The 15,653-nt window shown below is 44.7% G+C and overlaps 1 protein-coding gene across 2 annotated transcripts in view; it reads left to right on the top strand.

Annotated features, from left to right (window-relative positions):
* usp6nl (USP6 N-terminal like) overlaps positions 1–15,653 on the top strand; it is a 119,654-nt gene that overhangs the window by 33,499 nt on the left and 70,502 nt on the right. Inside the window, exons 1-2 of one of the 2 annotated variants that reach the window (XM_078164946.1) lie at positions 14,672–15,133; positions 15,365–15,620. The exons of the other annotated variant lie outside the window; for it this stretch is intronic. Coding sequence (XP_078021072.1) covers positions 15,551–15,620 — 70 coding nt within the window. The 5' untranslated portion in view covers positions 14,672–15,133; positions 15,365–15,550. Of the gene's footprint in view, positions 1–14,671; positions 15,134–15,364; positions 15,621–15,653 lie in introns of those variants that run through there. 2 annotated transcript variants of the gene reach the window in all.

Genomic DNA, 15,653 nt, shown 5'->3' with positions numbered 1-15,653 from the left:
GGAACAGTGTGATACTCTTTTCATCGCTGGCTGCAGCTGAAAAATGGTTAGCACTGCCGCCTGGTTATTTCACTGCTGCTGGAAGTTTTCCTTTTGGCTGTACTTTTATCAAGTTTTCCAGCTATATTATACAGCTCAGAGTGGACCTTGGGGTTTATAGAAGGTTGGAGTGGCATATATTTGCTCTTTATTCCTGATGTTCTCGGCAAAAGCACATATAAGTTTGTTTTCTGAGGAGCAGGGGTGTGAGTTGAATCTTCATCGGGCTGAGAACTCTGGCAGAGATAAGGAAAGAGAGAAGAACACAGTAAATAACATTATCAGGCCATAAAATATAAAGATTTGACTTTCATATCAGGTTTATGGGATGTAGAGAGCCGTGGGTCCCTGCAGCTTTGGTCAAATTGAGTTTGAATGGCTGTTTATATTCAGCCTGCTGCATTGATTTAAACTGGCTTCACCCATTTTAAACCAGCCGAGTTTTTCCAGAGATGATATAACTGCGAAGCTTCAGAGGGAACAGAAGCTGCCCTGTGCCGACTACACACTCCGCTCATGAGGAAGAAGGAACAACTTTTTGGATTCATATTATCTACAATGATATTTCAAGAGAGATAATTACACCAGGAAAATTTGATACCAACCCACACAAATGTCTCTTTGGCTTTCTCTGTCACACACACACACACACACACACACACACACACACACACACACACACACGCTTAGGGATGTTATGGCATTGCTTCGTCACAAGCCTTTCATGGCCTCTCTCTGTATTTAGTTGCCATGGTGAGCCGAGCTGAGCTGCTGTTTTCGGTGGCCCTCCTGCTCAGAAAGTTTAATTCATCAATACATAATGTCTGGACTTCAGACAGATGAGATCCTGCACAAAGAAGAAAGCTCTGCTGTGTGTGAATGTGGGGCGTCTTTGCCTTTAAATGTGTTTTTCTCTTCGCTGAGATGGTGTGAATTCACCCAGGTCTCTCACTTCGCTCCATCTCAGTGCGATCCAGATAAATTTGATATCCAGCTAATTTGTTCTTGTTTTTAATTTGGATACATGTCACGGTAAAGTGAGGAAAATAAATGTTAAAATCTCCATTAACACTTAACAGTAGATTTTGGCCCCAGATAGGGCTGCAGTGATCATCATTAATTCATTTGTTGATTGTTTTCTTGATTAATTTATTAATCAGGCTATTAAATAATTGAAATGTCGAGAAATGGTGGAAAACAGATATCACAACTTCCATAAGTGACGTCTTCAAATTGCTTCTTTTTTCCAACCAACAGTCCAAAACCCTGAAGATTTTTGATTTACTGCCATATGTGAGAAATAATAGCAGCAAAAACTCATTTTTGAAGCATAAAACCAACAAATGTTTTGCATTTTAACTCGAAAACTTATTTTGATCAGGACCACTTCAGTCAAAGACACTTTATTTCCAATGCAGTATTATATTTGGCGGTATGGCTCTGTTCTACGATCTCTCTGCCCCTTCTCGGACCTATGTGGAAAGCCTAAAGCAGAGAGAACACACCCCTTTGCCCTTCCCCGTGGATACAAGGGGAGCAAACCTCCCTGCCCTTCCATGTGCCTATATGGAAAGGCCTAAAGTAGGATTTATACTTGTGCGTCAACTCTATGCAGACCCCACGTCGTACGTACACACATGGCCTACACTGTTGTGAGCATTTATACTTGTGCAGTGGTGTGTCTGTGTCGCTCTGCAGTTACACCTCTAAACCACTAGTCAGCAGTGGGGTTTCTGTAAAGTTCATTTGATTCAAAACACACATTAAACACACATTAAACATGGCTTAATAGAGACAGTTTCAAACACAAGTACACAAATCAGCTTCACTCGCAGCATTCACAGACAAACACTTGTCTTTATCTGGACACATTTTCCCCACAAATACAACATGCTAATATTTTTAGCACAAACCTATGGCATTTTATGGCATTTTACATTATATAAATTAGCCCAGCGGCTAGCAGACTTTTCCTCTTCTCATATGAAGCCAGGGACAACAGCAACATTTAACAAAGGTAATGTTACAAAATCCAGCTCCATTACAACTCACGAGGTTCACTGACAAAACAACTGTCTTATACTAAACACGTTTTCCAAACAAATACAACATGCTAACGTCATTAGCACAAGCCTATTGCATTTTACATTGTATAAATTAGCCTAGCGATGTGCAGAGATTTCCTCTGCTCATATGAAGCCAGGATAAATCACACACAAGACTTAAAATGCTATTTTTGTGGAGGCTTTATTGTCTTCACAATTTATTGTTTCTTATCAGTGAAATTAAAGTAAATAAAAGCTTTGTTTCCACTGAGGGAAATGGTTTCAGCTTACAGAGACAGACAGGAGGTCTGCGTCACCGCGACGTGTAGTTACATTTCTGGGGAGGTGTAGGGTACGGCGTCAAGTAGAGCAACAGCAAAGACCTTGTGGTTAAAGGACAGAGAATGACATGCTCAGTGGCTAGTCAGCTGCTGGCATTTGTAGCGGAGTGTAAAAAACACATCTCTCATAAAAAGAATAACCATGAACACAGCGGTTGTGGCGGTTGCTTGCCACCTCTTGTGATTGCTGTAAAAGAGTTGTGTTGTTTTCCAGCAGGTTCTGCTGTTTCTAAATGTTAAAGATATCCATGAATAAGGTGTGCTGTGCTTGTTTGTAAACCTGTTGTGTTGCTTACAGTCTGTTACACAAGTGACAAGACACAGACTGTAATTAGAGCAACTATTTGGCTCATGGGGCGAACCTAGCTGGAATAAGATGAACGTCGTTTAGGATGAATATGTGTACCCTTACGCTCCCATTGTGCAGCTGTCAAATGTGCTGTAATGGCCTTTTTGTAGAGATTAGAAACACACACATGAGACACACACCTGCCAGAACATGATGCATGATGTCATCATAGTGTCATCAGATCAAGTGTTAATGAGTAACAGATTATCTTATCAGCTTAAACCACGTTTAACAACCTCCCGACGCCACTATGAGCAGCGTGCTTACAGTAAACCAGTGACCAGGGAGAAACCACACACACACACACACACGCACAGCAGTCAGTGACAAACATCTCTCCGCCCGTCAACCCGTGATAAACGACACACACCCTATCGACCAATGTCAAGCGGGATACACCTGATCGACTGTGTGATGTATGGATGTGTGTGTCAGAGAGAGACGGAGCATGGAGCATTGTGGGTAATATTCGCTGACTCCCGCGCTGGTGTCGCAGTCACCAGGACTGTGTCGTCGTAGATCTTCAGTTGTCTGCCGCTGCTTACATCAACCGCCCCCCCTCGCTCCTTCTGCTCGGCCTTGCTGCTTCACCAGCTGTTTATATTTACTGTGGCCCTGTAAATAATACAGCACACACACACACGCATACATTCACACATGTGTTTACTGACGTCTCTCAATAGAGGCTCTTGAATGTCCCACCTTTGTGGTAAACATCATGGCTGTTTACTGGGAGGCCTGGGAGAGGTTATCTGTGATGGCGGTCTGGTTCGTAATGTGAGGTCACCATCAGACTGATTTATCGGCCTTTGGCTCGGGCCATGTTTGGAGTGTTTTGTTTGAGCTCTAGAACATTTAGTCCTTTATTTATTTTTGTTTATCTGAGCATTTTAAACTTGGAAGGAAGGGAACAGCTGACACCATATTTGATTTACACTCACCGGCGACTTTATTAGGGACACCTTGCTAGTACCAGGTGGGACCCCCTTTTTAATTCTTGGTGTCACAGATTCAACAAGGTGCTGGAAACATTCCTCAGAGATTTTGGTCCATATTGACATGATGACATCACACAGTTGCTGCAGATTTGTCGGCTGCACATCCATGATGAGAATCTCCCGTTCCACCACATCCCAAAGGTGCTCTATTGGACTGAGATGTGGTGACTGTCGAGGCCTTTTCCCCCAGCGAACTGCCGCTCACTGGATTTTTCCCTTTTTCTGACCATCCTCTGTAAACCCTAGAGATGGTTGTCCATGAAAATACTTTTCATACAGCCCAGCAGGTGATCTGAGGGGCAATGAGGGCGGACACCGTCCCCCTTAACCTTACCTTCCTGAGGGCACTAAAAGGTGGACTGTGATCCAAGTCTGAACTCAGATGCCATCCAATCTGGACCCAGACCTACAAGTGATAAATCATTAAATTTCGACAGGGTTCTTTTTTCACCGGCACATCATTTCAAGTCCTTCTGTGCTGGTTTAGCAGCCCAAGCCTCACAGACCACCTGCACATATGTCAGTTTCGTCTTTGATCTGTAATATTCTTTAAACTATAGCCTTCTGATACAGCCTAGAACAACAAATTTGTCTTACAGGGCTTTACAGACTGCTGCACATACGGTACCCTCGATCCTTATGCTCTCGATTCAGAGGAGCGACCTTTCCTCCAGGATGGACCTGAATGCAACACTTGTCATGTGCAATAGTAAAATAACAGTGTGAAGAAATAAAAACAACAATATTGGGTCAAAATAAAGTCCACATGGTAGGACAAGCTATGAAAAAGAGCTCAAACAACCCCACTGTGGCTGCAGGGATGGAATGTGACTTGTCTCTAACCTCACGAGAGAACCACTTCTGAGTCATGTTTACAAATGGTGGTTTGCATTTTATGGAGCCGTGAAAACCCAAACTAACCGCACGCAAAAATGCATCAAATTAAACTCAACCATTGTGGTTCAAAACAGACACAATACACAACAGGCAGCCAAACTGTCACTGAGGTTTGTAGTTAGCATGCAGCACTTTGTTTGATTGTATACAATTATGTTGTCTGTTAAGTACATGTATTGTGTGTGAGGAAAGAAGTCTGTGGTATAAATTGCACCTGAAATAATATCTGGATAGATGAAGCATTATTTAATAAATCCTCCTCCCATAAAGAGACGTCCTTGCTTCAAACAGCTTTAGGCCAAAACATGAACATGGTTTTGAAAAGAACATTTTGGTGTTAAGTAGGCAGTGATGTGAACAAAGCAGGACAGGTGGTATTGGAAACTTTCCTAACACGCCATGTATCTGGCCGTGAAGGACACTGGAACTCTGGCCGGAGCCTGATTGGTCAAAAAGCTGCACACTTGAAACAGGAAATGACACGGGGAGGGCAAACAGGAAGTGTGAGGCAGAGCAGTAATGTTGTTCTAGTGTGTTTTCTTTCCCGTCCGTTCCCATTCCCTCGCTTGCCGTGGCATGGCGCCAGCCCGAGAGAGGAAGGAGAGAGGAAAGGGAGACGGACAGTCGCAGAGAGGAGGGCGTTCTGGGGAATCCTCCCTCCCTCCCTCCCCTCCCCTCCCCTGGCGGCTCCGTCCACAGACATTTAACTGTCCTGAACTGCTCTCAACCTCTCCAACTTGCTGTATGTGCATTATTGTGTCCAAGAAGTGTTGACTGTTGTGACGTGCAGGAGGGGTTGCACTCAGATACTTGTGTTTTTGAGGCTGTTGACAGATGACGTACATGTGACACATCAGCTCTCTGCATTAGGACTTGTTTTATTGGGTTGACAGAAGTGGAGAATGTGCAGCAGCTCAGGAGATGAACCCTCCCTTGGCAGCTGTAGCGGCTCATATTCAGCCAGCGCAAACTCCCCAGAGCTGGGTGTGACAGCAGGCAGGTGGCCAGCAGCAATGCCGGGTCTAACCTGTGTAACGGCAGCAACAGAAAGTTTGCTGATCCGGCAGGGATTGAAGGCTGTCCAGTCTCCTGGAACTGGACTGCACTGGATGGATTCAGGTTGCTGCGGCTTTCGACTGGGAGTCCATTTTTTAAGCTGCTGCCTGTTCTCCTCCTGGCAAGTTGGTCTGCAGTGGCGGGGAGTGAGACAGAGGACGCACTGATTCAAGGCACCAGCTAGCATTAGCCGCATAAACATGATCTTGCAGCTGCAGCCATGAGCTTTAAGCTCCAGGCAGCAGAAGGCTAAACTGTGAGCAACATTTTCTCTCCATTTCTACAGCACTTAACAAATGTTGACATGTGTTTGGTTTCATTTATTGATGGCGGGGAATGAGGTGGTGGACATGCTGTGATTTGGGGCTCTAGCTAATGTTTGCTGCATAAACATGAACTTGAAGCCGTAGCTGTGAGCCTTTGGCCACGGTTAGCAGAAGGCTAAACTATTAGCAGCATTTTCTCTCCATCTCTGAAATGCTTTGCAGATATTGACACGTTTTATTTGTTTTCTTATTGTCAGACTCTCTTTTTGCTAAGTCCGTCTTCCTTTATTGGGTTGCTTTGCAGGGTAGACAGTTGTTGCTAATGCTGGAATATCAACTTTCTCTGCAGCATTTGCCAACTTTGAATCAGACGTTCACCATCTGAAGGGACGCGCGTGCAAATCTACATTTGCAGAACAGCCAATAGAGACGTTCTCTCTGACATGACTTGGATTTTCTAAAGCCAAGAGGAGGTGCAGAAGTCTAGTTTTCTCTCAGACCACTTGAAAATATACTGACATTTATTATAGGATTTGTTTGTATTATACACAGTATTTTTTAAATTTGTACCTGTCAAATATTGGCCTCAAGAAGAACATGTTAGCTAGAATAGTGGATGCTGTAAGTTGTTTTTTATTGTGTTGACATATTATCTTACACAGAAACGGTACATTCCTGTAAAAGTGGAACTTTATTTTGAAGAAATATGATGCATATAATGAGCATGAACTGACACAATACTGGCAAACCCAGCACGTTACATTTTGACACATGGGCCATTGACCAGGCTTCGGTATTTGGCAAGTTGTGAGTGAGAATGTGTTGGTGTAACACATTCCCCTACAGGCACAGAGCTAAGTGTAAGTGCAAGCTAAATTAGGAGCTGACATCGTCTGCCTTAATGTTTTGGGTTGCTCATATTGTTCCTGTGGACAGTACCTCATTGGCATTCTGCAGCAGGACTCTGAGTGTGGTGACGCACTGAAGCACAGCAGGCAGCATTAATCAATGAGCCGAGCAATCAGCGCCCAGCCTAATTCAATCACCCCTCCAACAGAATGCTACCATTAGGACAACACAGGAGTGTGTGTTCACGCCGCTGTTATGTCTGTGTGATTTGTGTGTGTGTGCGAGTCCTCTCTGCCGGCCGCCACCGACCCGAAACAAACCCCTTCAGAGAGGCAGAGTGGGAAGAGGAAGCAGATGGAGAGCATTATGGAGAGGTGTGCTGTGTAAAATTGGGGTTGCCACTTTCTCGCAGTGCAGACGTGGGACCAGTGAGATGACAGGGGAGTTGGTGTTGTCGTTTTTTATGGAGCGAGTTGAAGTGGAAACAAAAGAGTTGAAAAGACTGTCACAGTGTGTTTTCCCCGGCAGGCAGCCGAAATGTTCATTCATTCATGTTGTGATAACTGGAGACAGTACTTGACTAATTCTAAGCAACGGGGACAATCAGGACTTTGAAGCTTCCTATTGAAGTCTCTCTTCTGACACCCTCTCAAAGCCATCTCTTCTTCTTTGGTAATATTTCACACGTTCTTCCATCTAATCTGCCAGAATTCTACCTCTCACATTCTCTTTCTTTATAAGTTCCTTAACTATTATAATTCTCACACCAATTGGGATCATCACTTGAACTACTTAAGATCAATAATGCCCAAGAAATCCTTCACTCACATCTGGAATCACAAGTATCCCAAATCTTCTGTATTAGGAACTGTTAACAGCTCTCGCTCTGCAATCTAAGGCCCTGTTTAGACGACAACGGTTCCTCTAAAAATGGAAAAGTCTGTCCTTTGTGTTTTAAAAAATTTGTCTGGATGGACGACGAGGTGGAGTTGCTACAGTAACAGATCTACACTTCACTTCAAATCAACAGGGTGAGCAGCACAAACAGAGCTCGGCATTATTGTTGTGACGGTTGACTTTCTCGCACATGCCTAGTGGCTGGAACCGTAATGAGCATGTGCGAAAAGTCTTCATTTTCGGAGGAACTGCATATTGCAAGTTTACATGACAACGGAGATGCTGCCGTTTCCAAAAACTTGCACTCTGGAATCCGTTTTCAAAACGTTGCGTTTTCAGGCACCCAAAACGCCACTGTCGTGTAAACGATTGGCCGAAATGCAACTAAAGTTTAACGTTTTCAGTTGAAATCGTTGTCGTATAAATGGACAGAGGAAGGAACTGAGCGCTGCGTGTGTTTAGCCACTTTTACACTGCCTCTTCAAAGCAAGAAACGTACGTCGTTATTCCACCTCGTCGTGCTATGTATAAGGTACGATCGCAGAATTGGGGAACAGAGTCGAGTCGAGAACGGAGGTAGTAACAGTGCCGGAATGATGTCTGTATAAATGGGAAAGCTGGTGGGACGGGATAATGGGGGGCACTGGTGTGACTTTTTGTGAGATTTTCAGAAGTAGCTATTAGCACTTAGCAGCTAACTTAAAGAAGAATAGTGGCAGAAAACACTGAGATTCGGGAGCTCTTTACCCGCCGAGCAAAGGACAAGATCAGCCACCATGTAACGGGGATAAAATGTGCTTCTTTTCTTTGTCATATCTGACAGCATATTAAAAATTTGTAGCTTTTGATCTGTTGGTGAGTCAGAACAAGCAAATGAAATGTATCACAGTGGGCCCTGAGAAATTGATAATGCCATTTTTCCACAACTTCTTAACATTTTATAAACTAAGCAATTAATGAATTAAAGGGAAATTGCAGTTTATTTCAACCTGAGATTTCAGGCACGGTATGAGATCGCTGCTTGTTCTCGCGATATTTCGGCTGCACTTTGGAAAGCAGAGCTAGATGGTAAACAAACATGGCAGCACACCGGTAAGGTAAGACAACACGTTTACATGTGGTTTTCTATATGTTCTCTGACATTTATCCTAACGATATGAGGCGGTCTTTGTGGAAAAAAAGCTTGTTTACTGGACTAACTTCGCACTTGAAGGTTGCCCGTTCACTTACGTTTTAACAGGTCTGACGCTATTATGCGCCCCGGCTGTATCTAGGCTAACGGCTAACATGCTAACTATTATTTTTATGTCACTAGTCACTTGAAACAAATTTAGGACGATAGGAGACAGGTTGAAATAAACTGAAATTTCCCTTTAAGAATGAAATATGCAGATGAAAATAACAGTTAGTTGCAGCTCTGATTAGCAGTGCTACAGAAACACCTGTATGAGCCTACACCCACCTGTTTCAGATCATCTCAGCTCTCTGCAGCTGTCGCTGTGTCTTTTCACCTGTTATGCAGCATCTCCTCTCTCCAACATCCGAGATTGAAGACCCAGTCGCAGCATTGACAGCGTCTCTGCAGCCAGTTAAAGTGAAGACAGCTGCCACCAGGGCGAACCTTATCCGGCCCGTAGATTAAAGGCACGATGCATCAGCGACTCGGACAGACTTACTGTATCTGTCTGCTCTCAATCAAGTGGGTGTTAAGGTGAATGCGTGGAGGGCCTATTGATCCGGTGTTTGTGAGAGAGCCCCCGTATGACTGGACCTATGGGTGCTGTCGGGAGGAGACTGAAGGCTGCATCAGTATCTTCCTGCACCCCCAACTCTCTCCTATTCTGTCTCCCACCTCACTCACTCTTTCCCTCACATGTTTCACTCCTTTGATGATCCTCCTTGAAATGCAGAGTATAAAACCAGACCAAAAAAAATCAAAGGTTACATATTGATCCTGTGGAGGGCTCTTTCTTGTGAGTGCTTGTAAGGTGAGGAAGAGGTAAGATTAATTTTGAAAACTGGCCACACAGTGCAGCAGCGTGTCGTATGGAGCGTGTCAGGTGATGCCTATAGTGCACATCAGACACGCTGCAGCGCCTGAACATGACCACACAGCACAGAATGACGCGTAATATAGCACATAAAGTGAATGTGCAGGGCAGCACTGGATTTAAGAGTTCACTATTTAAGTGAATGTGTCACGGTTTTTCCTAAAAGATAAGTTCTTCTTTGTCCACTGTGACGGACACATCAGAGAGAGGTCTAAGGAGTGTGTGCTACAGTGGCAGGAAGGTGCCAATATAAATATAGAATGGCTGCAGTATTATCAGAGCTGTGAGGTGGCCTTATTACATATTATTGGTGGTACTCTGCTGTCCCTAAAGAGAGTGGCCTCTAAATGGTAACAAAATGAGAACTGGAGCACAATTGGGAGATGTGGGCATCAAATTTAAGATGCCTTAAAACTTCAATTTAAAGCCTAGCCTCAATTAAACGCCCAGTCCCTTTTACTAGCCCGAGGCCTTTAAAGTAAAGGCCTGTCTCAATTAGAAGCCTGTTCTGGTTGCCAAGCAGTACGTTTTTATAGAAGTTCTTTGGATGTATAAAACTGGACTGTACATAAATGTTTTGTCAATATGGAATTCCTGCACATAGTTAGCTTGATTCAGTTCATTTTACTGAAACCATGAGCACCACAGAAGATCGCAATGCATTCAGATTTACTGATTTACTACTTGTGTCGGGACCCTTGAGGGCTTTTATCGGTGACTTTGGTGGTAGAAAAGGTTGCTATTCTTTGTCATTCTTCGGCTGCAATAATGCTGAGATGCAGAAGACCCGCAAATGCAGACCAGTCAGAGCAGACTTTGCTTTTTTGGTGGGGTTCTTAAAGGGACAGTCGGTAAAACTGAGCATTTCAGACCCTTTTTCCACCAAAATAAGCGTGTATGCTCTTTTTTAAATGAGGGAAATCCCGTTAAGAATAGGAGATACACTGCTGCTGGTGTACATGGCTTTTTCTTTTGTTTGTTTGTTTGTTTTTTGCAGGTGTTTCATGTTCTATGTAATAAACGCGCTGCATAACAGGTTAGTAAACAGTAGAAAGCAGCACGGAGGCCAGTGTCACAGTGTTTACTTCTTTTTTATATTACTACTTATTGAGTCTCTCTCAAACTCGTTGCTGACTAAATTCTGAACAATGCCACCTGGATGGAGACGGGGGGGTATTTTGTGGCGGCCTGTCATTGGGTCGCGACATCACAGGGGCTAAAGTTAGCACATCCATCGAGTGTTGTATTTCCATTACTGCCGATCACAGCTAGAGCAGATAAATACCAGTTACCCCAGCAAAGTCATAAGTCTTTGATGGTTTTTGAACATGAAAGTAGAAACCTTGAATACAAGTATGAACTTTAAAAAAGCACAATAGATCCCCTTTAGTCGCTTTCGGCCTATAAAAGTCAAAACAATCATCAGCCCCTTTTACACTGCCAGATTTTCGGCGAATGTTGGGCCGTTTTGCCGGCAAGCTGCGAGCGTTTAGACACACAGAGCCGGATTGGCGAGTTGATCCAAGGTGCCCAATGTTCCGCCTTGTAGGGTAGACATATTGGCGGAACCTTTTTAGTTTAAACAGACCGAGGCAGCCTTCCACAACGGGAGGAGCTGTTGATGACGCTGCACGTGCGAGCCACTGGCGGTGGATAAACAGGAAACAGCTGATAGCAGGAATTAGCGAGCAGCTAGTAGCAAGAGGGAAACACAAACCTGACAGACACTGTAAAGATGAGCAACTGGGGAGACAAGGAATTGCGCGCCCTCCTTGTCCTCGCAAACGAAGAGGCCATTAACTGTCAGATGACGGGGACGGTGAAGGACGGGCCGACTTACGAGAGAATCGCCGAAGGACTGCCCAGCCACGGCTTCCCTCCCACATCACTGTTTACGTCACACGCTGAGCTACACGTTTTGTTACTTGCTCACGCCCCCCATTGCCCCGAAAAAGGCACATTCTGTATAAACAAAAGTAGGTAGGCGGCATTTTGCTGCACTCCCCGATTTTGTTTTTATACTGCCAATGCTGAAAAAAAGACTGATTGGGCTTTCCTACCGTCATCGTCAACCAGCGACAACAGTGGAAGTTTGACAGGTACATTTACCTGCAGAGATGTGGACGTAGCTGCAGCCTGTGAGAGACTTTACACAGAAAGCAATAAGCGTGGTTGTTCTGATGGATGTAAAGTGCCACTGGTCTGTTTTGTAGTGTTGCTCCTGTAATTTTGAGGCTCAGAGTGGCTGTGGTCACTGAAAGGTGGACATCATTATGTTTGGGCCACACTTTCACCTCCGTGCAGTGGGGTCACAGCCTAGCAACAGTGGGTCTGAGGCATAGCAACAGCACCTGCAGAGTCGGTCCAGCAATGCAATAATTGGACCTTTTAACTCAGCGCGGGCAGATCGACTCGCTAACAAATACAGACACACTTCATCAGAAGGACACTTGTTCATGTGGCGCACAGCCCTGCGTGTGTTTGGAAAACGGGTGTGTGACGGAGTGTGTGCGAGTCGTTGGAAGAAAGATTAAAAATGTTTGTGTTTGTGAGAGAGACAAAGCGTGCGATGTATTTGAACAGAGTGTTTTTATAGTGACTCCATTAGTATAAAAAATGACCCTGGCTGCTGGTATGGCTGCACCGCCGCTGCTCCTCTCTGCACGCTGCTCTGTCCTTGGACAGCTGCAGTGTGTTTACATGCATGTATGTATGATCTCATTGTGTGTGTGCTTGTCATGGTGTGTTCACGTGCCCTGAAGGTGTGTGAAGTGTCGCTGCTCAAGGTCACTACATCTGTAGTCCGTCTTCTGACCGTCTTGAACACTGACACAGAGAACATTAACCGTTAAGCACCATCATGTCAGGATCCATTGACAACCCGCTGGAGGACGTTTTAAGCGAAAGGACAACATCGGGGTGATGAATTTGGAAAACTGACGTCGGCCCAACTCTGGTGGAGATAAAGAAATTACATAATGGGGGATACATCATCAATTAGAAGCATAAATGGACTGATTATAGCGAGTTGATGCAGTTAGAGAGGAGAACAGGGAGGAGGACTGTATGTGGACTGATTAGAGATGGCATAATGGACGAGGGCGGAGAGGACACAAGACTAGAGATAGAGAAATTAATTTACAGCTCACGAGAGAGGTGGAGAGTTTAAATATTATAATGATATGTGTACTGTACAAAGACACTGGATGAAATCTAATCCAATAAAAGAATGGGAGTCTCAAGTGCACTGCAAAGAAATCTTTGTGTATCTCTCTGTTTGCAGCTAATCTGGCAAACTACTGGATCAATCAGCCTAATAGTTTGTGTGTACATTTATGACTGTACGCTCAAAGACGTCTTGTGGTTGTGGGGATTCATAATTGTTGGAAAACCTGTTTCATGTCGTCGCTGACAGCTGACTCCTCAAGAGGTGGGAATCGCCAGAGGACTCACGATATTATCACGATACTTCACGATACGATATTATTGTGATATTGCGATATGCTGTCAGATAGTGTGTCGTTATAGTCACATATGAATCCACTGACCTTGAAGTCCAGGCGTCACAAGTTAATGCCACCCTTCCGGGATATGAATTGTTGTATGTCTCAACTCCTAAAACTCTACGTAAAATATTAAGAAATTAATACATAATAGTAGAATGAATGCCATAAAAAATTTTGACACAGGTGCAGACACACGATTTGGTAAAAAAGACATTTTAAAGGCTACAGTAGAATGCTTTTTAATCTCCACTCTGTTTCCGTTTCGTTTGCCTGTAGCGTGCGTACAGTATGCGTAAAGACGTGAGGCTTTACGTGGTTATCTGATTGGTCATAGGCTGTACTCGCCGATACCCGATACCGCATTTTAGGCAGTATCAGAGGTATTTCCAATACTGCATTAGCTTGGCCATCAGCCAAGTGTGTGTGAGGTGAGCCGTCATGTTTGTAGTAGTCCCAGAGTGTTTAAGTCTCATATAACGTTGCTTTCAAATCACGTGCGTCATTTCAAAGTCCTCCTTTCCTTCTGTTAAAAAAATCCAAAATAAGTCCAGACGTTTGATTCTGATTTCTTTATCCGGTGCCTCCATCTTTGTTTTAATGATCTTCCTGCCGAATGCTGCTGACTGACACCTCTGCTGACCTCCCCAGGAAAAAAACTCATCACCATCTAGTACCAAAAGTTGTGTTAAAATGTGTATTTGCAAAAATTAATGATGTATATAATAAAAGATCGATACAATATCGGCACGCAAAATATCGCGATACTATGCTGTATCGTTTTTTTTTTCCTACCCTTAAAATATAGCTGGAAAAAATGACCCAAATTGCCTGGTAAAGACCTGTAAAAGTTAAACCCACGTGAAGCTGTACCATTAATGCCAACCACGTCGTGAAGGCAATTTATTCAGACAGTGTGATTTACAGTATTAAAGGCCACAAGGTCCAGATGAAGTAAGCCAGTGCCTGCCTCCAGTGTCAAGAATAAATCATCTGACACTCTCAGCGGGTCTATGAGTGTTTCTTCTTTTTTTGGCAGTTTATAACCTGAGTTTATCTTTTTTCTGTCTTAAAAAAAGCACCTAAAAACATCTTCATCACAGTGACAGACACTCTGAGGGAGTGAAGGTTGTGACAAAGACAGTTTGAAAATGTGAGAGGGCGTAACCTGAGGGCGACAGCGTTACTGATGCTGCTGGGTACAAATCATCACATTCACCTCCTTTTACATTCTACTCATGTTCTCAGCTTCACAGTAAACGTACAGGAGAATAAAAAAGGGGCTGGGTGAGTGAGACAGAAAGCGACACAATGAGGAGGAGGAGGGAGGGGTGCAGGAAAACACCAGAGAGAAAGGGAGAGAAAGAGATGCTGGGTCTGAGTGGAGGCGCTCATTAATAAGAATTTAAAGGATGTGAGGAGAGGACAGCGAGCGCAGCAGCCAGCATTTGCAGGACCGAGGGAGGGAGAGGCTGCCGATGGAGATGGATGGGAGAGGACACGGGAGTCAGAGGAGGAGGTGACAGAGTTGGACAGTTGAGAAGCATCATCACCGGCACACGTATTGATCCGCGACAACCAGGTGGTTCGTCTACCGGAGCCACAGAAGAAGAAGAAGAGGAGCGCTGTGTTCTGCTTCTCTGCTGCCGACTGCCAAATGAAGAGTGTGTGAGAGCACTCCAGCTGAGCGACACACACACATCACACGCGATACGAGCACATTCAGTTTGCAGGAGAGTCGGCGCTGCCAGCGAACATCCTCCGCTACTTTCAGCAGCTGCCAGCTGTTGAGTTGAGATTTACGGGCTGTTTCATGTGGACCAGAGGCAGCATTCAAAGCAGGTGAAGCACTTATCTGGTAGTGTGTGTGTGTGTGTTTGCTGCCGCTGCTGCTCCTGTACATCTGTGCTCAGACCGGCTGTTTACAGTGAAGAGAAACGCCAGCAGAGTATCTGAGGATATTGGAGTGCCGGAGAGTTTGCAAGCATGTTTTGAAATCGGGGAAAAAGAACATCATAAAGATAAAGGAGGAGAGGATTTAAAAGAAACAGGCTGTTTTTTTTTTCAACTCAGCCACCACCCAGAGGCGAGCGTCAGGTCCCGGGGAAGTCCAGATACTGAGGAGCCCAGGAGACACGATGTGGATTAGGGGATGAGTCCTGCCGAGGAGGAGCCAGGGAGGGATGAGGTTGCTGGGGGTGAGAGGGCGAGGATGGGCTGCCCCTGCCCTGTGGCACGTCCGGCTGCCTCCCCGTGAGCATGCAGGTCCTACAGATCGTCAAGGAGCTGGTGTCGCCCTCCAGACGCAGGGCAGCGGCCAGGTTTGGAGGTGTGTGTGTGTATCACATTTGTCCATGTACTA

Source organism: Epinephelus lanceolatus, chromosome 23 (assembly GCF_041903045.1).
Source record: "Epinephelus lanceolatus isolate andai-2023 chromosome 23, ASM4190304v1, whole genome shotgun sequence".
Lineage (NCBI taxonomy): Eukaryota > Metazoa > Chordata > Actinopteri > Perciformes > Serranidae > Epinephelus > Epinephelus lanceolatus.
This window is presented reverse-complemented; position numbering and strand designations above follow the sequence as displayed.